Raw genomic sequence first — 24,028 nt, 5'->3', positions numbered from 1 at the left:
ATAATTTTTTTAATACAACTTCCAGTGTGTCCTGTTACAAAGCTTATATTCATGCACTTTAAATTCTCTGATACATTTGAGAGAGAAATTTTATGGTGTGATTTTTATTTTTGGAACAGGAATCAAATAGCTCTTTGAAGTGTTGCTGTATGTCCACTTTCTGGTACAGATTATATTAGGGCCTTGGAGCAAATGAGTCTGACTATATTAGGTCAGACCAATGATTGACCTAGCCAGCTTTATTCTCTCTGACATTAGCCCAAAGGGAAAGTATAGGGAGGAGAACAAGAACAGGATGTGCGTGCATTCCCCAGAATGTTCTCTCAGCCTCCCATAATTTGCAGATTAGAATTTTTTTCAGCCGGAAGTAATATCTTTTTGTAATAGCCTTACATGTATTTTTCTTTCATGAATTTGTCCAGTCAGTTTCAATATGTGTAAGTATCTATTGTCCACAGTATCTTAGGTCAAGGAATTCCAAAGATTAACTTAACATTATGTGGACCTGTTACTTCCTAGTTTCATTTTATGACTCTAAGCTCTTGTTTTGGAAGACATTAGGAACAATGTACTCCTTTCCACCCCATTCATGATATTGTAAACTTTTATCATACTCCTGCTCTGTCATCTTTTTTTTTAAAGCAAACAGTCACAGAATCACAGAATCACAAAATGGTAGGGGTTGGAAGGAACCTCCAGAGATCATATAGTCCAAGCCCCCTGCCAAAGCAGGTTCATCTAGAGCAGGGTGGACAGGAACTCATCCAGGCGGGTTTTGAATATCTCCAGAGACTGAGACTCTACCACCTCTCTGGGCAGCCTGTTCCAGTCCTCTGTCATGCTCAAGCTCAAGGGTAGAAAATGAAATGGTAGAATTCAAGATCCTTAGGGCAGCGAGGAGAGCACTCAGCAAACTCACTATCCTGGACTTCAGGAGAGCAGACTTTGGCCTCTTGAGGGACCTGCTTGGCAGGGTAACATGGGAAAAAGCACTGGAGGGAAGAGGGGCCCAAGAGAGCTGGTTAGTATTCAAGGATCACCTCCTCCAAGCTCAGCAGCGATGTATCCCAAAAAAGAAGTAGTCAGGCAAAAAAGCCATCAGGCCTGCATGGATTAACAAAGAGCTCCTGGACAAGCTCAAAAGCAAAAAGGAGGCCTACAGAGGGTGGAAGCAGGGACGGGTTGACTGGGTGGAATACAGAGAAACTGTCCGAATGACCAGGAACCAGATTAGGCAAGCTAAAGCCCAGATAGAATTAAATCTGGCTAGGGACATCAAGGATAACAAGAAAAACTTCTATAAGTACGTCAGGGGTAAAGGCAAGACTAGGGAAGATGTGGGCCCTCTCCAGAAGGAAACAGGAGACCTGGTCACCCAGGATATGGAGAAGGCTGAGGTGCTGAATGACTTTTTTGCCTCGGTCTTCACCGGCAAGGGCTCCAACCACACCACCCAAGTTGCAGGATGCAAAGGCAGGGTTTATGAGAATGAAGAACCGCCCACTATAGGAGAAGATCAGGTTCAGGACCATCTGAGGAACCTGAAGGTGCATAAGTCCATGGGTCCGGATGAAATCCATCCACGAGTCCTGAGGGAGCTGGCAGATGAAGTTGCTAAGCCACATTCCATTATATTTGAAAAGTCGTGGCAGTCCGGTGAAGTTCCCAGTGACTGGAAAAGGGGAAACATAACCCCCATTATCAAAAAGGGAAAAAAGGAAGACCCAGGAAACTACAGAACAGTCAGTCTCACCTCTGCCCGGCAAGATCATGGAGCAGATGCTCCTGGAAACTCTGCTAAGGCACATGGAAAATAAGGAGGTGATTGGTGACAGCCAACATGGCTTCACCAAAGGCAAATCGTGCCTGAAAATTTGGTGGCCTTCTACAATGTTGCCGCAGCATTGGTGGATAAGGGGAGAGCAACAGACATCATCTACCTGGACTTATGCAAAGCGTTTGACACTGTCCTGCATGACATCCTTGTCTCTAAATTGGAAAGGCATGGATTTGATGGATGGACCACTCAGTGGATAAGGAATTGGCTGGATGGCCTCACTCAAAGGGTTGCAGTCAATGGCTCAATGTCCAAGTGGCGACCAGTGATGAGTGGCATTCCTCAGAGGTCAGTACTGGGACCAGTGCTGGTCCCAGCGGGACACAGCAGGAGTGTGTGCACCCTCAGCAAGTTTGCTGATGACACCAAGCTGCGTGTCGCGGTCGACATGCTGGAGGGAAGGGATGCCATCCAGAGGGACCTGGACAGGCTTGAGAGGTGGGCCCGTGCCAACCTCATGAAGTTCAACCAGGCCAAGTGCAAGGTCCTGCACTTGGGTCATGGCAATCCCAGGCACAAATACAGGTTGGGTGGAGAATGGCTTGAGAACAGCCCTAAGGAGAAGGACTTGGGGGTACTGGTGGATGAGAAGCTCAACACGAACCAGCAATGTGCACTTGCAGCCCAGAAGGCCAACCGCATCCTGGGCTGCATCAAAAGAAGTAATGCCAGCAGGTCAAGGGAGGTGATTCTGCCCCTCTACTCTGCTCTGGTGAGACCCTACTTGGAGTACTGCGTCCAGCTCTGGAGTCCTCAGCACAAGAAGGACATGGACCTGTTGGAGAGGGTCCAGAGGAGGGCCATGAAGATGATCAGAGGGCTGGAGCACCTCTCCTATGAAGACAGGCTGAGAGAGTTGGGGTTGTTCAGCCTGGAGAAGAGAAGGCTCCAGGGAGACCTTATTGCAGCCTTCCAGTACCTAAAGGGGGCCTACAGGAAAGATGGGGAGGGACTCTTTACCAGGGAGCGTAGCAATAGGACGAAGGGTAATGGTTTCAAACTGAAAGAGGGGAGATTTAGATTAGATATTGGGAAGAAATTCTTTACTGTGAACTGGAACAGGTTGCCCAGAGAAGTTGTGGATGCCCCATCCCTGGAAGTGTTCAAGGCCAGGCTGGATGGGGCTTTGAGCAGCTTGGTCTAGTGGGAGGTGTCCCTGCCCATGGCAGGGGGGTTAGGACTGGATGATCTTTAAGGTCCCTTCTAACCCGAACCATTGTATGATTCTATGATTCTAAGTTTTTCCTCGTGTTCAGCTGTGTTCCAGCTTGTGCCCATTACCCCTTGTCCTGTCGCTGGGCAACACTGAAGAGAGTCTGGCCACCATCCTCTTGACACCCGCCCTTTAGATATTTGTAAGCATTGATGAGATCCCTTCTCAGTCTTCTCAGGCTAAACAGAGCCAGGTCTCTCAGCCTTTCCTCATAGGAGAGGTGTTCCAGTCCCTTGATCATCTTTGTAGCCCTCTGCTGGACTCTCTCCAGCAGTTCCCTGTCCCTCTTGAACCGGGGAGCCCAGAACTGGACACAGTACTCCAGGTGTGGCCTCATCAGGGCAGAGTAGAGGGGGAGGATGACCTCCCCCGACCTGCTGGCCACACTCTTTTTAATGCACCCCAGGATGCCATTGGCCTTCTTGGCCACAAGGGCACATTGCTGGCTCATGGTCAACTTGTTGTCCACCAGGACTCCCAGGTCCCTCTCTGCAGAGCTGAGTCTTTAGCTTTAGTCCTTCCTTTCCCAAAACTTCTTATCTTTGATTAAGCTTGTTATCTTTCTTTCAATGTTTTCAAGGTTACTGTATTGGTTTTGTGATAAATGACCACAATTGCACAGGTAATCTGGATACATAGATTAGAGAGAGGCATATTGAGGTTTCCTATGTTCTTGTTCTGCTTAATTTTTAACACATCCTAGAGAATCCTTCTGTTTGATTTTTCTGACCGCTGTTGAGTATCAAGACAGTATTTTCATGGAATAGTCTGTTGTAACCCCAAGAGATCATTTCTTAGTGTTAACGGTCAACTTAGAGCCATTTTCTGTACAAAGTTTTGGATTGTTTTCCCCCTTGTATATTTGTTTATTTTAGTACCCATGGAGATTAATCTTCTAAATGGCAGTCAAGTTACTGATTCCCATAAGATTCAGAAAAATCCTTTTGCATTATTGACATTCTTTGTCACTTTTTAAATTGTTGTTTCATCTCAGTTATTGTGAACATATTAAGCAGTGCATATTTTTGTGGACCTCTACTAGTTATTTCTTGGCACTGTAAAAACTGACTATTTATTATTATTATCTTTCTTCTTTTTTTAATTATTTTTAATGCAAGCAAGAACCCTTCCTCTTATGACTGATTAGTTTTCTTTAGCTGCTTTTGCTTGATATACTTTGTCAACTGCTTTTTTGATGGCTTTTAGTATAGTCTTGCTTTAAAACTGCTAGAAAAATAAACATGCTTGCATCAACTTCTTGTGCATTGACTAGATGTCACGGATGGAGTGATGCACTTCACTCATAAGAGAGAAGCAGCAATATATTTATTGATATAAAACAGCAATTTAACAAAATTAGATAGGAAATGCAACAGTGGTTTAACAAGATTCGATGGCAAGGTATACTTGGTTATTTACTGCATAGAGGACAGGGTCAGACAAAACTGTCAGGGAGACCCTCCTGTTAAGTCGAGGTTCAGAGAGAACCCCCCCATGACATTCTAAACTCCTTCTCAGAGAGGCGTCTAGGTGCAGCTGGATCCAGTCCTAGTCCCAGACTCGCTCAATGGTTTATGTCTAAAGGATTATATGTGCACAGTCACTCTAAGATATAATCTTAGTGAAGCTTCAAAGTTTAGCATGCTATTAGTCACTTACCGAGGATCTGTTGCAGCAAGGAATCTCTGGACCTCGAGGAGTAACCTTGTGAGGTGTCCCTACTCAAGGGGAGATCCTGGTGTGCAGCCTGCTGCTATGCGGGAATGCTCAAAGGGCTCTTGGGCTGTTCACTATTTATGGGGGTAAGATGATTGACTTATAGTCATATTTGCATATCAACCACAGTAAAGTTGCAAACACAAATATATGAGTGATTACTTGTATCTACAGTAATGTTATCTACAAATACAAAATCACAAAGGGTTCTCATACAAACACATCCTTTTCCAATGTATACAAGTACAGTTTCAGGGGTTTCATTGGGATGTATTTCAAAATGACAAACATTTTGTTCAGTGTCAAGACAAATGTCTTGGGCTTTGATGGTGTTACTCTCACAAATAAATCCTTGCTGTTCCCATACAATGCATACATTAACATCAACACTTTGCCATTTGTTTCCATTTTGTTGGGCCCACACTCTATGTTCTAATGGACAGAGTATAGCTCCATTGTGATTTAATCATAGGGCAATGATTAGGAATATGGTATATATCGAAGCATTGTGTATGGTTAAGACAAAAGCTATGGCCTTATTGTTGATAGGGTCATAAGTAAAATTGACTAAATACCACCAAGATTGGAATTCTTTCTCAAATTTAGTTGCATTATCCTAAATTAACTTTCAAATTTCAGTGGGTAAGGTGCCCTCTTCACCTTCTCTTATAATTGCTGCTATCATAGATTGCATCCACAGATGAGCTTGGATACAACTAAAAGCTAAAGAAACGATATTTTTTAAATTATTCTGCCATCTTAACAACTGCTTGAAGTCAAAGTATATTTTTTGATATGTGAGCCTTTTATCTGCTTTGTGTAGAGTTGACGGAGAATTATATCACAAAGACTCATTTTACATTTGTTGACATTTTTGCTATTGGAATGTTTGCCAGTATAATTGCAAAGTGTCAGTAATGGTTTTAATGTGCAATAACAGTTTCTCAGTTAATGTTGAGTATTGAACAAATTTTGCCTTTATTTTGGACTTACCATTAACAAAAACTGTGGCTTTAAAAAAGTTAATTGTATAGAGAAGAATATACTATGGATCACTCACAGTAAAAAGTATTGTTTTAACTTGGAATGCAAAACCTACTGATTCTGGTTTTATTATTTCTAGAGATTAATACATCACAACACCTGATTGTACTTATTTATCTAATGTGTACTTCAACAGTCTGAAGGCTTTCATTTTTTATATAAATTCTCATGAATTAGCAATATATTAGGAAGGCATTAATCCACATAATGCATCACGCATTCTAGAGAATTCAGGCAGCAGATCATTCTGTAACTTTGTATGTATCCACAATCTAGTATGGATTCTGTAATAACATAGGTTAATAATATAATATAAAGGTACAGCCACAAAAAAAGGCTGATGATCAGCAAATAAAATATTTTGAAGACTAATCATAGGATCTTCATGGTTGGAAAGGACCTTTGAGATCATCGAGTCCAAACATACACACACACACAAAAAACCCCAAACAACCCCTACAATCTCTGCCGCTAGAGCATGCCCTGAAGTGCCACATCTAGATGTTTCTTAAATACCTCTAGGGATGGTGACTCAACCACCTCCCTGGGCAGGCTGTTCCAGTGCCTGACCACTCTTTCAGTAAAGTAATTCCTCCTAATATCTAACCTAAACCTCCCCAGCCACAACTTCAGACCATTTCCTCTGGTCCTGTCATCATTCACCTGGGAGAAGAGGCCAACACCCACTTCTCTACAACCTCCTTTCAGGTAGTTGTAGAGGGCAATGAGGTCTCCCCTCAGCCTCCTCTTCTCCAAGCTAAACATGCCCAGCTCCCTCAGCCTCTCCTCATATGACTTGGTCTCCAGGCCCCTCACCAGCCTGGTAGCTCTCCTCTGGACACGCTCCAGCACTTCAATGTCCCTCTTGTACAGGGGGGCCCAGAACTGAACACAGCACTCGAGGTGAGGCCTCACCAGTGCCGAGTACAGAGGCACGATCACTTCCCTACTCCTGCTGGCCACGCTATTCCTGATACAAGCCAGAATGCTGTTGTTGGCCTTCTTGGCCACCTGGGCACACTGCTGGCTCATGTTAAGCTGGCCATCCACCAGCACCCCCAGGTCCTTTTCTGCTGGGCAGCTTTCCAGCCACTCTTCCCCAAGCCTGTAGCGTTGCTTGGGGTTGTTGTGACCGAAATGCAGGACCCGGCACTTGGCCGTATTAAACCTCATACAGTTGGCCTTGGCCCATTGATCCAGCCTGTCCAGGCCCCTCTGTAGAGCCTTCCTACCCTCAAGCAGATCAACACTCCCACCTAGCTTGGTGTCGTCTGCAAACTTACTGAGGGTGCACTCCATCCCCTCATCCAGATCATTGATAAAGATATTAAACAAAACCGGCCCCAAAACTGAGCCCTGAGGGACACCACTGGTGACCGGCCGCCAAGAGGATTTCACCCCATTAATCACAACTCTCTGGGCACGGCCATCCAGCCAGTTTTTAAGCCAGCAAAGAGTACACTTGTCTATGCCATGATTCGCCAGCTTCTCCAGGAGAATGCTGTGGGGGACGCTGTCAAAGGCCTCACCAAAGTCCAGATAGACAACGTCCACAGCCTTCCCTGCATCCAGAAGGCGGGTCACATGGTCGTAGAAAGAGATCAGGTTGGTTAAGCGGGACCTCCCTTTCCTAAATCCATGCTGGCTGGCCCTGCTCCCTTGGCTGCCCTGCACTTGCCATGAGAGCTCACTCAAGATGATCCTCTCCATGATCTTTCCTGGTAGCAAGGTCAGGCTGACAGGCCTGTAGTTCCCCGGATCCTCCTTCCGACCCTTCTTGTAGATGGGTGTCACATTAGCCACCCTCCAGTCATCTGGTACCTGCCCTGTTGACCAGGATTGTTGATCAATGATGGAGAGGGGCTTGGTGAGCTCTCCCGCCAGCTCCCCGAGTACTCTTGGGTGAATCCCATCTGGCCTCATAGACTTGTGTGTGTCTAGGTGCAGAAGCAGATCATTGACTACTTCCTCCTGGATTATGGGTGGGTTGTTCTGCTCTCCATCCTTATCTTCCAGCTCAGGAGGCTGAACACCCTGGGGATAGCTGGTCTGACTGTTGAAGACGAAGGCAAAGAAGGCATTAAGTATCTCAGCCTTCTCCTCGTCCTTGGTTGCAACTTTCCCCCCCGCATCCAGTAAGGGATGGAGATTCTCCCTGGCTCTCTTTTTGTTGATGTATTTATAAAAGCTTTTTTTGTTGTCCTTAATGTTAGTGGCCAAGTTGAGCTCCAGCTGGGCTTTTGCCTCCCTAATCTTCTCTCTGTATAACCTAACGAGATCTCTGTACTCCTCCTGAGTTGCCTGTCCCTTCTTCCAAAGGCGGTAAACCCTCCTTTTATTCCTAAGTCCCATCAGAAGTTCCTTATTCATCCAGACTGGCCATTTTCCCCGCCCTTTAGACTTGCAACGCTTGGGGACAGTCTGCTCCTGGGCCTTTAAGATTTCTTTCTTGAAGAGCATCCAGCCTTCCTGGACCCCTTTGCCCTTCAGGACTGTCTCCCAAGGGACTCTCTCAACCAGTGTTCTGAACAGGCCAAAGTCCCCCCTCCGGAAGTCCAAGGTGGAGGTTTTGCTAACCCCCCTCCTTACATCACTACGAATTGCTCTACTAATGCTCCTTTTCATCTTTAGGAAAAAAATGTAAATGTTTCCAAATATGTTCAGTTTGTGTATGCATACCATAGATTTCTGAAATGTATGTATTACAGGTTAAAAACAGTAATAGAAGAATTGATTCAGACACAGCAGACACTTTTGAGCAAAGAGAAACTTGTGTTGGAACTAGAGAAAAAATTAGAAGAGTCCTCTAAGACTTGTGAAAAAACATCAGAGTAAGTATAACTAAACTATCAAAATATAATAATTTGAGATAAATTTGTCTATAATGTAGCTCCTAAGACTTAAGTATGAAATAATCTGCACTATTGTTTTGCTTTAGTGAGAAATGATTATTTTCAATGACAACAAAAAGTTAGTTTCTCATGTCTTAAACCTTCTGCACTCCAGATCCTAATTAATTAGAGAACTAAGCAGCTCCTTTAAGTTCATTTAATTGTCATACTGTTGGGATAGCTCAAGACCTGGACCTTTGGTTAGCAGTGTAACTTCAGCTTGATGGAACAAGAGGAGTCAATTCAGATTATCTCTCTGACAGTTCATTGTATAGATATGATTTTCTGAAAGACTTTTCAGAGCCATATGCAAGATATGTAAATTTTCTTATGCAATAATGTAGAACCAATACCCTGTAATACTGAATAGTAAATAATGAAGGCGAGGGATTAATTGGTGTTTTACAGTGCCACAAATGTTTATATATAATATATATATAACTATAAATAATAATTTTTGATCAAGATCATTGGTCTTTTTTCTAACTCTAAGTTTCACATCACAGTCTAAACTGAAGTTATAACAACAGATTAATAACTTCGGTCTGTAGTGATGTTTTTCAAATTCTTGCTGTGATCACTCAGAATCTTACTAACTTGGTCATAAATATTGATTTGCAATACCAGTGAAGTGGAACGCAAGTCCTCAGATGATTCTGTCTTCATTGAAAAAGACTTCTAAGCTCTCTGTTGAAGGCAGCTGGTAACTTGATACATTGAGTAGTATTTTATTCATATAGGAAACTTTATATATATGTGTAATTGTTCTGATTTGATGATTTCCTGTTCTTTCTTTGATAGTCTACACATATACTGACAGTATGTATATTTTCCCATTTTTCAATTCTTGACCTACCTTCTTTGCTGCATATAGCTTAAAGGATAAATACTTTGAAATATATGAGTATTGTGGGTTTTTTAAGCATTATGACTGTTTCTCCCTCATGCTTCTTTTTCCTTAGGAATGTTTCTTCAGTATTGTTGTCTTGTCCATTACATCTCTCTGAAAGTGGTTTTCTATCCCCGCCTTTCCTCCTGTAGGTAGGCTCCTTTGATCCTGTCGCAGCTGTTTGTATTTGTGAGGAGATGATCTCAGTGTAGACTCTAGCTGTATCTGTGTGTCTTTTTAAAAAGCATGGGATCTGGCTTAGATTTCTAGGTGTAAGACACAAGCTTCCCTGAAATCACCCATTCTGTTTTGGCATTGGTTACACCTTCCACCAACAGACCCAATTTTCATTTTTAACTGCACAAATGACCAGGACATTTTTGATGGTTTAGCTCTTCTTATACAAGTACTTATGGTCCCTAGAAGGTCTCAATCAACTGTTGCATATTCTTGACTGCTGTCACACAATATAGCACCTGCCTTGGCACTGCAAAGTAAGGTCAAAGGCAAGGGCAACTGAGCGATTGTCATGTTTTAACTCCAGGTGGCAACTAAGAGCTACACACTCACTCTCCCTCAGTGGGATGGGAGAGACAATCAGAAGGGTAAAAATAAGAAAACTCATGGGTTGAGATAAAGACCATTTAATAGGTAGAGCAAAAACTGCACACACAAGCAAAGCAAAACAAGGAATTCATTCACTGCTTCCCATCGTCAGGCAGGTGTTCAGCCGTCTCCAGGAAAGCAGGACTCCATCACATGTAACGGTTACTTGGGAAGACAAAGCGCCATCAGTCCGAACGTCCCCCCTTCCTTCTTCTTTCCCTAGCTTTATATGCTGAGCATGACATCATATGGTATGGAATATCCCTTTGGTCATTTGGGGTCAGCCGTCCCAGCTGTGTCCCCTCCCAGCTTCTTGTGCACCCCCAGCCTACTCAATGGTGGGGTGATGTGAGAAGCAGAAAAGGCCTTGACTCTATGCAAGCACTGTTCAGCAATAACTAAAACATCCCTGAATTATCAACACTGTTTCCAGCACAAATCCAAAACATAGCCCCATACTAGCTACTATGAAGAAAATTTATCTTAGCCCAAACCAGCACAGCAATGAATGAAAGCTTGCCTCTTGAGCCAGTGGTCATCCTGCTGGTGGATGGACTAGTTGAGTCAGATTGCTTGACTGAGTTTGGCACCTTGAAAGAGCTTTAATGCAAGTCTCTCTTCATGAAAGTGAGGAGGTCACCTCCAAATTCAAAAGCTTTAGAGTCTGTTATTGTTGAGTCTCATGCAAGATGCTGAGGTTAGCCCTTCAGTGCTGAGGAAATCTTCCCTGGTTCTGCTTAATCTGGGAAAAATGAAGGTCAGCTCTGCAAAATTATATTTTCTGTCTCTTCACTTGAACCAGTTTTGACTTCAGATCACTTCTTTCTGACACAGCCTCAGCACCACCAGTCCTGAGCTACTGAGTGACTGCAGTGTATACTAGGTCTGACTCGGATGGAGTTAACTTTTCTCATAGCAGCTCATATGGTGCTGTGCTTTGCATTTGTGGCTAGAACAGTGTTCATAACACACCAATGTTTTGGCTAGTGCTGAACAATGCTTGCACAGCATCAAGGTTTTCTCTTCACATCCCCACCCCAAAGCACGGTGTGGGTGGGCAAGAATTTGGGAGGGGACATAGCCAGGACAGCTGACCCAAAATGACCAAAGGGATATTTCACACCATATGATGTTGTGCTCAGCAATAAAAGCTCAGGGAAAGGAGGAGGAAGGGGGGGTGTTCATGGCTATGGCATTTGTCTTCCATTACATGTGCTGAGGCACCATTTTCCAGGCCTGCCAATGGGAAGTAGTGGATGAATTCATCTTTTTGCTTTGCTGGTGCATGCAGCTTTTGCATTCCCTATTAAACTGTCATTATTTAGATTCACGGGTCTTCTCATCTTCCTTCTATTTTCTCTCCATCCCATAGGAGAGTAGAGTGGGCGAGAGGCAGGGTGGGTGTTTGACTGATGCATGGGGTCAACCCACCACAGTGTTTTTTGGTGCCTCATGTTGGTCTTCTCACAGAGGTCACACCTGCAGCCTCCCAGCTACCAAAATCTTGCCGTATAAACCCAATACCACTTTCCAATCTGCTGCCCTGATTCAGTCTCACAAGGACTCGTCACACAAGTTCTTACTCTGTGACGCTGATAGTAGTTCTTAGTCACAAGGACCTTAAAGTTTAAATCAATGGAAGCCACAGCTAAAGAATTTTATAGGGGCTACTTCTCCATGCATAGATGGAACAGGGAACATTCTACATGTGATTTTGGCAAACTGAAAATATTTTGTGTTTCAGATAGATACTTTTCAGCAGATGACCTGGTGCACATCTTGTCACAGTTCAGGAAAGAGAACAATTCATGTCTTTTAACATGCAGGATGCATCTTATTATCTCTGGATCATGATGAGCCGTAATCATTCAGAGTTTGGGATGTTTTCATTTTAGCTGATGTTGTGTATTCACCAAAGCCTTGCTGCTACTGGAAGGCCATCATTTTCACAGAGATCTTTTTTCTCTCTCATAATGAAGACCAGACAATAGAACATTAACTTGAGTAGAGATTAGTAGAGATTGTTCACTTCTTTGTGTGAACTTCTTTTAAACTTCTGCATTCTCATGCCCAACTTCACTTCCAGGACCTCCAGTTGTGTCTTCATACATCATACTCATCCTTTCCCCATGAATAATCTCTGTTCTTTCTTAGCGAAGAAGTTTGTTTTTCAGTATTTCCTTATGCTTCTAGGACTGAATTTATACTTGATATTCTCAGTGTAAGGAGGACTCTTTCCTTTTATTGACACAGATATAGATCCTTCTGAAAGTCCCCCAGATTTAACTTTATTCATTTCTGGGAGGACTGAGCACTCTGGAGCTTTTGGGGTTTTTTTTTGGTTTTGGTTTTGGGTTTTTTCCCTCTGTGCAGAATCTCTTCAAATGGCTCTCCATTTGCATGCAACAAAGGTGGAAATCTTGATGATTGCAGCATAGGAGATTGGTACAGTCTTTTTACATGGCTGTCTGTTGTGAGGCCACTTGCGGGATTGTGGGTTTCCTCCCCCTGCCCCCCCCCCCCCCCATTTTAAGCACTATCATGTCCCTGAAGCATTTAAAGCTCATAGAGCCTTCAGTAAGCTGTGCTACAACTCTTGGTTTAGAAAGGAAAATCTCAGGTCTTCTACAAGGCACTATTTATAGGGTAACAGTTTAAAGTTTGTCAGTGTAAGAATGTAGGTATCAAGTCTCTCTCAAAGAAAGAAGAATGAATAAATAGACTAAAACCTGGCTAGTGTACATGAAATATAACTGTAACTAAATCTTCTTACTCTGAATTACTGAGCTTTCCTTTTTTTTTTTTTTTAAATCAGTGACCTGGAAGAAAACTATCTGTCTAAAACGTTGAGATGAGGCACTAGTAAATTCAGATTGCATTATGTAATGTGCTTAGCTAATTGTCTTTTTTCAAATGTAAGCTTATACACACAAAAAAGAAAGCTTATAGGGCTTGAGAGTGGCTGTTGGTCTGTCTTTGGGAAGGTCTTGGAGTTAATGGGGGAAATTTGAAAATGCTCTTGCGATCTCTAAATCTATAAATGGTGAAATATTATATCAGAAGACTGGGGTATAGGTGAGACTGCTAATAGAATACAGGGTCCAGTTCTGATAGATGTTGAAAAATGTGTGTGTGTGTGAGGAGGGGTGTCAGTGAAAAGCCATAAAGCCTGTAGAAAATGAGAAAGAACTTCTTTTATCCCCTCATGGAGTTCAATTTGTTTAGCTTAAAAAAATAATGTTAAAGAGGGTTCTGACTGCAGTCCAGAAATACTTATGCAGTAGAGGACCTTTCAGTCCAGAAGATGGAGACAACAGGTATCTCTAACATGAAGCCAGACCAATTTATACTAGATATAAGGTGAGTTTAATAGTGAAGATAATTATTATAACAGCTATGTGGATTGCAGTGGATTCCTCATCACTGGAAATCATAATCTAAAAGTGTATTTCTTTCCAAAAGGACAGGGAACCCTAACAGTTGCAAATTCATCCGAAGTGGATGAAAATAATAATTCCTTCTGTATTTACTACAACATGATTTTTGATTTTGGAATAGCTAAGTAGGTGTCTGTTTTCATTGTCCCATAGCTTTGAGAATTTTCTAATATTTGCTTCATGCGTTTATGCCTTTGAACAAATAATTCTGAGGACTTCTCACAGTCTTGCTTATAAAAGGTTAATAATTTCTTTCATTACATGGATGGATAAAGTGAAAAAAGAAAAACATATTCTAGTATGGAAAATGCTTTATTCTATATAGCTTTCATGAAGCAAAATATGTATTTTAAACCATGTGTTTTAAAATTATTTGCTATTTTTTCTGCAGTATTGTACTCTTGCTGAGCCAAAAGCATGCACTGGCAGAACTCAAGCAAACAGTTCAGCAATTAAGATGCTCTGAAGCAAAATTTGCAGCCCAGAAAGAACTACTGGAACAAAAGGTTCAAGAAAATGATGGGAAAGAGCCACCACCTGTAGTAAATTATGAAGAAGATGCCAGATCAGTCACTTCTATGGTAGGCTTTGCATTTGTTTAACTATATCATGCAGCCTTGCTATTGTACTTTAGTCCTGGGGTCAGAGACCGGTCAGGGTGTAGTGGGCCTCAAATCCTCAACCCCAGCTCCAAAACCCGAGAGGTTGACCTCAGGTTTCTCCTGGTGTTTTCTGACAGAGGCTCCAGGTGAGGCTATGCTCCATGGCTACTGTATAGAACATCTTTCTCACAGCTGGTTCCTTACTGGACCAGCTCAAGTGCTACTTCATGAGCTATCCTGTTTGATCTGTTGAGGGCCTGCGTTGAAATAATTCTTCTTTCGGGTCCCTCGATAGAGAGGGCTCACAAGCAGACTATAACCCAGAATGCCTATTTCCAGAAACCCACAATGCATAGGAAATCTTGTGTGAAAGGCAGAGACACCGCTCACGTGCTTGCCCAGCTCTAGGACCCTCGCTGCTTCTTGCGCATTGGTGAAAATCAGATCATACTGCTCCTCCCTTGCTGCCTTGCAGCCAAGGCATTTATCCCTGTGCAAAGAGAGGAGGCAGCCAGCACCCTGTTCGCCCCATTTCTAAGGACCATAACAGCAAAACAGCCCCTACTTGCACAAAGGAGCTCAGGGAACACGGGCTGTGGGGTTTCTAACCCCCATCCCTTCGCTGCGCTGAGCTGGTGTAGAAAAGACATCATCTATGCCTGCTGCTGATGGGCTGCTCTCTGCTGAGCAAGTAGAGGGGAACAAGTTAATTAATGAGGACCCTGGTTCCCTGGAGTTATGCTAACACTGCAGGTGCTGGTGGTGATGTAAATATCTCAAACAACCAGAGAGCAGCCTTTGGAAAGACAAGGGGGTGAGGAAAAATGGCTGTGAAATGACAAAAGGGGTTGGGAAAGAGACTTCATGGGGAAGACGGGAGCATAAAGGGTAACGAAGCTGGTGAGGGGTCTGGAGCACAAGTCTTATGAGGAGCGGCTGAGGAAGCTGGGGTTGTTTAGCCTTGAGAAAAGGAGGCTGAGGGGAGACCTTATTGCTCTCTACAACTACCTGAAAGGAGGTTGTAGTGAGGTGGGGGTTGGCCTCTTCTCCCAAGTAACAGGCAATAGGACAAGAGGAAAGGACCTCAAGTTGCTCCAGGGGAGGTTTAGACTGGATATTAGGAAAATTTTTTACACTGAAAGGGTTATTAAGCATTGTAACAGGCTGCCCAGGGAAGTAGTTGAGGCACCATCCCTGGAGTTATTTAAAAGATGGGTAGACATAGTGCTTAGCGATATGGTTTAGTGATGGTTTTTGTCAGTTAGGTTGATGGCTGGACTAGATGATCTGAAAGGTCCCTTCCAACCTAGGCGATTCTATGATTCTTTTTTATGAACTGGTGGGGACATGGCTGTTATATTGCTTATCACATCCGTAGGGATGTGCCAATGTCCATCCTGTCATTTTATTCCCAAAAACTGTATCTCCTGTGTGGATCCTTTGACCTTGCATTGTGTACTGATTCTGGCTGTGATGGAGTTAACTTTCCTCATAGTAGCTGGTATGCTGGTTGAACTCGATGAACTGAAAGGTCCCTTCCAACCTAGACAATTCTATGATTCTATGATGCTGTGCTTTGGATTTGTATCTAAAACAGTGTTGATAACACACCAGTGTTTTGGCTACTGCTGAACCGGGCTTGCACAGTGCCAATGCTTTCTTGCTCTCTCCCCCCCAGTTTAGTTTGCTGGTCAAACTAAAAGGCAAGAAGGAACTGCACAGGCAGTTCAAGCAGCATCAGGTATCCTGGGAAGAGTATAGGGATGCTGCCCGGTTATGTAGGGATGAGGTCAGGAAGGCCAAGGCACAGCTGGAGCTGAACTTGGCAAAGGATGCTAAGAATAACAATAAGGGCTTCTACAGGTATGTCAACCAGAAAAGGAAGGTTAAAGAAAGCATACCCTCCCTGATGACCAAGAATGGCAAACTGAGGTTCTCAACAACTTTTTTGCCTCGGTCTTCACTGCCAGCCTTTCTCCTCACACCTCCCAAGTTGGAGGACTGCAAGATGGGGACCTGGGGGACAAAGTCCCTCCCACTGTAAGTGAAGACAAGGTTCGTGACCACCTGAAGAACCTGAACATACGTTCAGGTATGGATGATGGAGTTGCCAAGCCACTCTCCACGATATTTGAAAAGTCATGGCAGTCAGGTGAAGTCCCTGGCAACTGGAAAAAGGGAAACATTGCACCCATTTTTAAAAAGGGTAGAAAGGAGGACCCCGGGAACTACTGCCCTGTCAGCCTCACCTCTGTGCCTGGGAAGATCATGGAACAGATCCTCCAAGAAGCTATGCTAAGGCACATGGAGGACAGGGAGGTGATTCGAGACAGCCAGCATGGCTTCACCAAGGACAAGTCCTGCCTGACCAACCTGGTGGCTTTCTACGATGGAGTGACTGCATCAGTGAACAAGGGAAGTGGATCATCTATCTGGACTTCTGTAAGGCCTTTGACACGGTCCCCCACAACATCCTTCTCTCTAAGTTGGAGAGATACGGATTTGATGGGTGGACTATTCGGTAGATAAGGAACTGACTGGATGGTTGCATCCAGAGGGTAGTGGTCAATGGCTTGATGTCCAGATGGAGAGGGGTGACAAGTGGTGTCCCTCAGGGATCCGTACTGGGACCAGTGCTGTTTAATATCTTCATCGGTGATATAGACAGTGGGATCAAGTGCACCCTCAGTAAGTTTGCAGATGACACTAAGCTGAGTGGTGCGGTCGACAGGCCAGAGGGACGGGATGTCATCCAGAGGGACCTGGACAAGCTAGAGAGATGGGCCTGTGCAAACCTCATGAAGTTCAACAAGGCCAAGTGCAAGATCCTGCACTTGGGTCAGAACAATCCTCATTATCAATACAGGCTGGGGGATGATGTGATAGAGAGCAGCCCTGCAGAAAAGGACTTGGGGGTACTGGTGGATGAAAAGCTGGACATGAGCCAACAATGTGCACTCGCAGCCCAGAAGGCCAATTGCATCCTGGGTTGCATCAAAAGAACCGTGGCCAGCAGATTGAGAGAGGTGATTCTCCCCCTCTACTCTGCTCTCGTGAGACCCCACCTGGAGTACTGAGTCCAGCTCTGGAACCCTCAGCAAAAGAAGGACATGGACCTGTTGGAGAGGGTCCAGAGGAGGGCCATGAAGATGATCAGAGGGCTGGAGCACCTCTCCTATGAGGACAGGCTGAGAGAGTTGGGGTTGTTCAGCCTGGAGAAGAGAAGGCTCTGGGGAGACCTTATAGCGGCCTTCCGGTACCTGAAGGAGGCCTACAACAAAGCTGGGGAGGGGCTGTTTGCAAGGGCGTGTAGCGATAGGACGAGGGGCAATGGTTTTAAACTAGAGCAGGGTAGGTTTAGATTAGACATTAGGAAGAAGTTCTTTACAATGAGGGTGGTGAGACACTGGAAGAGGTTGCCCAGAGAGGTGGTGGAGGCCCCATCCCTGGAGACATTCAAGGCCAGGCTTGCTGAGGCTCTGAGCAACCTGATCTAGTTGAAGATGTCCCTGCTTACTGCAGGGGGGTTGGACTACATGACCTTTAAAGGTCCCTTCCAACCCAACACATTCTATGATTCTATGAAAATTCAGTAGTCTGTAGGTGGGCAAAAGGTTAGGAGAGGACATAGACAAGACAGCTGACCCAAACTGACCAAAGAGATATTCCATATAATATAACATCATGCTCAGCAGTAAAAGCTCATGGAAAGGAGGAGGAAGTGGGGACACTCATGGGTATGACATTTGTCTTCCCAAGCAACCATTACATGTGCTGAGGCACCATTTTCCAGGCCTGCCAATGGGAAGTAGTGGATGAATTCATCTTTTTGCTTTGTCGGTGCATGTAGCTTTTGCATTCCCTATTAAACTGTCATTATTTAGATTCACAGGTCTTCTCATCTTCCTTCTATTTTCTCTCCATCCCATAGGAGAGTAGAGTGGGCGAGAGGCAGGGCAGGTGTTTGGCTGCCAGATGGGGTCAACCCACTACAGCCCTTTTTGGCACCCAGTGTGGGGCTCAAGATAACAACAGTTTTGATCTATGTGCTATAACTGTCATAGTTGTTAATTGGCAGGCTTTTGTGCAGGTCACAGACCTTCCTTGCTTTACTGTTTAATAGAGTCTAGGGCTTGTTAGTGTCTGGTTTTAGTTCTTGCCATTTGCTGCACTGCTTATCTCTATTTTGCTGTGCCTGGGAACAATTTGATAAAAACAGTGACCATGTGCTTGGCCCTGGCATTGATGCCATTCCTGTGCTGGCTGGGCTATCTTGTGGAGACAATGAGGGCTTACACCTTCCTTTTCTCCTCTGGGATTGATGTACATAATTTTGTTGCACAGGCTCCTGAGGTTCTTACACATCCTTATGTAAGCTTTTTGAGCCTAGAATCTGAGACTGTTGGCTTTTTGACACCTTGCCTATGAGGTACCATTATGGAGAAATTCCCCAAGCTCTCTCCAGGAACTCAACATGCTGGAGTGCCTCTCTGAAGTGCCTGTACACTAATGCATGCAGCATGAGGAACAAACATGAGAAGTTAGAAGTCTGTGTGCAGTTGCAGGGCTACAATCTTCTTGGGATCACAGAGATGTGATGGGATGGCTCCCATGACTGGAGTGTTGCAATGGATGTGTACAGCCTCTTCAAGAAGAACAGGCTGGGAAGATGAGGGGGGGGAGTTGCCCTTTATGTGAGAGAGCAGCTGGAATGCATGGAGGTCAGGGGATGGATGGATGGCCTGGGGATGGATGAGGAGTTGATGGAAAGCTTATGGGTTAGGATTAAAGAGAGGACAGGTAAAGGTGACACTGTAGTGGGTGCCTGCTATGGGCCACCTGACCAGGAAGAAAAAGCAGATGAGGCCCTCTACAGACAGCTAGGAGCAGCCTCACATTCTCTGGCCCTGGTCCTCATGGGGGACTTCAGACACCCTGATATCTGCTGGAGGGACAACACTGCAGGGCAGAAGCAATCCAGGAGGTTCCTGGAGTGCACTGATGATAACTTCCTCCTCTGAATGATAGAGGAGCTAAGGAGAAGAGGTGCTCTGCTGACCTCATACTCACCAACAAGGAGGGGCTCACTGGAGGAGTAAAGGTTGAAGGCAACCTTGGCTACAGTGACCATGAGATGGTGAAGTTCAGGTTCCTGAGGGGAGGGAGCAGGGCAAAATCAAGATCACAACCCTGGACATCAGGAGAGCAGGCTTTGGTCTCTTCAAAGACGTGCTTGGAAGAGTCCCTTGGGATAAGACCCTGACGGAAAGAAAGGCCAAATAAAGCTGTTTGTTTGATATTCAAGGATCACCTCCTTCATGCTCAAGAGCAGGCCATCTCAATGAGCAAGAAGTCAGGAGGCCTGTGTGGATGAACAAGGAGCACCTGGCTAAACTCAAAAACAAAAAGGAAGAAGACAGAGGGTGGAAGCAAGGACAGGTAACCTGGGAGGAATACAGAGATGTTGTCCAAGCATTCAGGGATGAGGTTAGGAAAGCTAAAGCCCACCTGGAACTGAATCTGGCCAGGGATGTCAAAGGAAACAAGAAGGACTACACTAAGTACATAGGTGAAAAAAGAAAGGCTAAGGAAAATGTGGGATCATTGCTGAACGAGACGGAAGACCTGTTTACATAGAAAATGGAAAAGGCCGAGGTACTGAATGCCTTCTTCACCTCAGTCTTTACTAGTAAGACCAGTCTTCAGGAATCCCAGGTCCCAGAGACAAGGGGGAAAGGCTGGAGCAAGGAAGATGTACCTTTGGTGGAAGAGGATCAGGTCAGGAAATACTTAAGCAACCTGGACATATGTAAGTCCATGGGCCCTGATGGGACGCACCCACGACTGCTGAGGGAGCTGGAAGATGTCATTGCAAGGCCACTCTCAATAATCTTTGATTGATCATGGCCTCAGGAGAAGTGCCCGAGGATTAGAGGAAAGCAAATGTCACTCCTATGTTCAAGAAGGGCAGGAAGGAGGACTTGGGGAACTACAGGCAGGTTAGCCTCGCCTTGATCCCTGAGAAGGTAATGGAGCAGCTAACCCTGGGAATCATTTCCAGGAACATGGAGGACAATAAAATCATCAGGAGTAGTCAACATGGGTTCACCAAGAGGAAGTCATGCTTGATGAACCTGAAAAATTTCTATGATGAACTGACTGGCCTTGTGGATGAGGGGAGAGCAGTGGATATTGTCTACCTGGACTTCAGGAAGGCCTTTGACACTCTCTCATAAGATCCTGTATTGGGTTTGCATGACAAGGTTTTGGTAGTGAGGGAGGCTGCAAGGGTGGCTTCTATGAAGCTTCTCCCATGTCCGATAGAGTCAGTGTCAGCTGGCTCCATGATGGACACACCACTGGCCAAGGCTGAGCCAGTCAGCGATGGTGGTAGTGCCTCTGTGATAACATATTTAAGAAGGGGGGGAAACTGCTGTGACACAGCAGCTGGGAGAGAGAGGAGTGAGAATATGTGAGACAAACAACTCTGCATACACCAAGGTCAATGAAGAAGGAAGGGGAGGAGGTGACCCAGGTGCCAGAGCAGAGATTCCCCTGCAGCCAGTGATGAAGACAGTGTCGCGGTTTTGGCCAAATTGGCTAGTGGCCGTCGACAGATGCTCCCCCCCCCAACCTCTTGTACACGGAGAGGAGGAGGAGAGAAAAGGGATTTATGAGTTTAGAAGAAACTAAACTACTTTAATAAAATAGTAATAATAAAATAAAAAAGGAAAATCATGAAATAGATACAGTATATACAAAACCATATTAAACTCCCAGGATGATGTCACCGGCAGGCACTGGGAAGTCCCAGGCTGGACTCAGCGACGGGTGGGAACTGGATTCCACAGATGGAGTCAGGAATACACGGATCAGGATCAAAGGCAGATGAACAGACAGGGTCCTCCTCGGACGTCGGCCATTGGAGAAAGAGAGTTGACCCTTTGATCCCTCAGCTTTTATACTGAGCATGGGGCAGATGGGATGGGATAACCCTGTTGGTCAATTTTGGGTCACCTGTCCTGTCCACTCCTCCCCGCAGGTGGGACCCCTCTACGCTTTTCTGCTTCTGACCTTCCAATGGGGCAAATAATGAAATTAGCTGACCTTGGTTGTTATAGCAATAAGTATAAGCAAGACCCTCTCTGCGTACCATTCCTTGGCACTGATTGTAAACATTGGTCTTGTCACTCTGAGAACGAACCGTTTTCGGCACAACATGCTGTTAATTTCAGAGAGTTAGAAGAGGCCTAGCTAAGAAATAAAATTACTGAACAGAAAGTTGTTTCTGTTTTACCTCAAACCAGGACAGGCAGGTTGTCCCCCTGCAGCCCATGGAGGTTAACGGTGGAGCAGATATCCACCTGCAGCCCGTGAAGGACCCCACGCCGGAGTAGGTGGATGCTCCCAAAGGAGGTTGTGACCCTGTGGAGAGCGCACACTGGAGCAGGCTCCAGGCAGGACCTGTGACCCTGTGGAGAGGAGCCCATGCTGGAGCAGGTTTTCTGGCAGGACTTGTGACCCTGTGGGGGACCCACGCCGGAGCAGTCTGTTCCTGAAGGACTGCACCCCATGGAAAGAACCCATGCAGGAACAGTTTGTGAAGAACTGCAGCCCATGGGATGGACCCATGTCGGAGAAGTTCGTGGAGGACTGTTTCCCATGGGTGGGACCCCACGCTGGAGCAGGGGAAGAGAGCAAGGAGGAAGGAGCATCAGAGACAATGTGTGATGAACTGACCAAAACCCCCATTCCCTGTTCCCCCTGTGCTGCTTGGGGGGAGGAGGTAGAGAAAATGGGAGTGAAGTTGAGCCTAGAAAGAAGGGAGGGGTGGGGGGAAGGCAATAAATTAAATTAATTTCCCCGAGTTGAGTCTGTTTTGCCCATGATGGTAACTGGTGAGTGATGTCCCTGTCCTTATCTCAACCCATGAGCCTTTCGTTGTATTTTCTCTCCCCTGTCCAGTTGAGGAGGGGGAGTGATAGAGCAGCTTTGTGGGTTCCTGGCATCCAGCCAAGGTCAACCCACCACAGATCCTCACTGAGAAGCTGATGAGGTATGGGCTGGATGAGCAGACAGTGAGGTGGATTGAAAACGAGCTGAATGGCTGTGTCCAGAGGGTGGTCATCATTAGCACAAAGTCTAGTTGGAGGTCAGTAACTAGCGATGTACCCCAGGGGTCAGTCCTGGGTCCAGTCCTGTTCAACATCTTCATTAACAATCTGGATGATGGGTCAGAGTGTACCCTCAGCAAGTTTGCTGATGACACAAAACTAGGAGTGGCTGACACACCAGAGGTTTGGTCTGCCATCCAGAGTGACCTGGACCAACCAGAGAAATGGTCTGACAGGAATCTCATAGAGTTCAACAAGGGGACGGGCAAAGTCCTGCACCTGGGGAGGAAAAACCCCATGCATATATGCTGGGGCCAACCCAGCTGGAAAGCAATGTGTCAGAAAAGGACCAGGGGGTCCTGGTAGGCAACAAGTTGAACATGACCCAGCAATGTGCCCTTGTAGCAATGAAGGCTAATGGTATCCTGGGCTGAATTAGGCAAAGTACTGCCAGCAGGTCGAGGGAGGTGATCGTTCCCCTCTACTCAGCACTGGTGAGGCCACATCTGGAGTCCTGTGTCCAGTTCTGGGCTCCCCACTACAAGAGAGACATGGACTTACTGGAGAGAGTCCAACAAAGGGCCACAAAGATGATTAAGGGACTGGAGCATCTCTCCTATGAGGAAAGGCTGAGAGAACTGAGTCTTTTTAACCTGGAGAAGAGATGGCTTGGGGGGGATCTCACCAGTGTATATAAAGACCTGAAGGGAGGGTGCATAGAAGAGGGAGCCAGGCTCTTTTCAGTGGTGCCCAATGACAGGACAAGAGGCAATGGGCACAAATGGAAAAACTGGAGGTTCCGTCTGAACATTGGGAAACACTTTTTCACTGTGAGGGTGACTGAGCACTGGAACAGGTTGCCCAGAGAGATTGTGGAGTCTCCCTCCTTGGAGATATTCAAAAGCTGTCTGGAAATGGTCCTGGGCAGCCATCTCTAGGTGGTCCTGCTTGAGCAGGGGAGTTGGAACAGATTGCTTCCCGAGGTCCCTTCCAACCTCAACCATTCTGTGATTCTTTGAACTTGTTTGTGAGGTGACAAGGAAACATGCCCCGAGGTGGTTGATCCCTGGGTGGCAGGGTGTGTGGAAGATTTTGGCAGGTGCCTAGGGTATGTAATTCCATGTTGAATTGGTGCACCACTTGAGATAAGGGTACTTTTCCTATGCCATGAAACCCAGCAGCTCCTAGCACTGTATTTGGGCTTGGCCTGTGCCTATTGAGCCTCTGTTCAGTACCATCAAAGGAGTGTGATTAAGACAGGGACTGAAACCACCTCTGAGAACACCATGGTTGAGTCAGGGACTCAAAACACATCTGAGGACGCCATGGATAATAGGGACCCAAACCCCAGCTACAGTAATTGCTTCAGGAGTCAAAAAGAAGCATTGGACACAGAGATCAATGGGTCCATACCATTGGTTAGTAAAGGAGGAGGAGGAGGAGGAAGGGTCTGATCAGGAAGCTGGTCCTTCGACAAGGAAACGGGAGGAGGAAGTGAGAGAAATCACCGAAGAGGCAGAAACTACCTGGTCCTTGACTCTGGGCAAATTTCAAGATTTGCAGAAAGGTTACAGCCACCAGCTGCATGAGCAGATTGCTGCCTGGCTGCTCCAATGCTGGGATAGTGGGGTCAACAGTCAGGAGTTAGAAGGTAAGGAAACACAGCAGCTGGGATCCCT

At 45.5% G+C, this 24,028-nt stretch overlaps 1 protein-coding gene across 9 annotated transcripts in view; it reads left to right on the top strand.

Annotated features, from left to right (window-relative positions):
- Window positions 1-24,028, top strand: part of LOC141735430 (tyrosine-protein kinase Fer-like) — a 275,100-nt gene that overhangs the window by 91,167 nt on the left and 159,905 nt on the right. For 7 of the 9 annotated variants that reach the window (XR_012584720.1, XM_074568166.1, XM_074568162.1 and 4 more), the window contains 2 exons: window positions 8,519-8,641; window positions 14,025-14,214. Coding sequence is in view for 8 of the 9 variants with exons in the window: in XM_074568166.1 (XP_074424267.1) it covers window positions 8,519-8,641; window positions 14,025-14,214 (313 nt within the window). In the remaining variant the exon portion in view is untranslated. Of the gene's footprint in view, window positions 1-4,731; window positions 4,853-8,518; window positions 8,642-14,024; window positions 14,215-24,028 lie in introns of those variants that run through there. The other 2 variants (XM_074568169.1, XM_074568164.1) reach the window with 2 other exon arrangements.

This window comes from Larus michahellis, chromosome W, assembly GCF_964199755.1.
Source record: "Larus michahellis chromosome W, bLarMic1.1, whole genome shotgun sequence".
Taxonomy (NCBI): domain Eukaryota; kingdom Metazoa; phylum Chordata; class Aves; order Charadriiformes; family Laridae; genus Larus; species Larus michahellis.
Note: the sequence above shows the minus strand (reverse complement) of the source record. Positions and strands in the feature narration are given on the sequence as shown.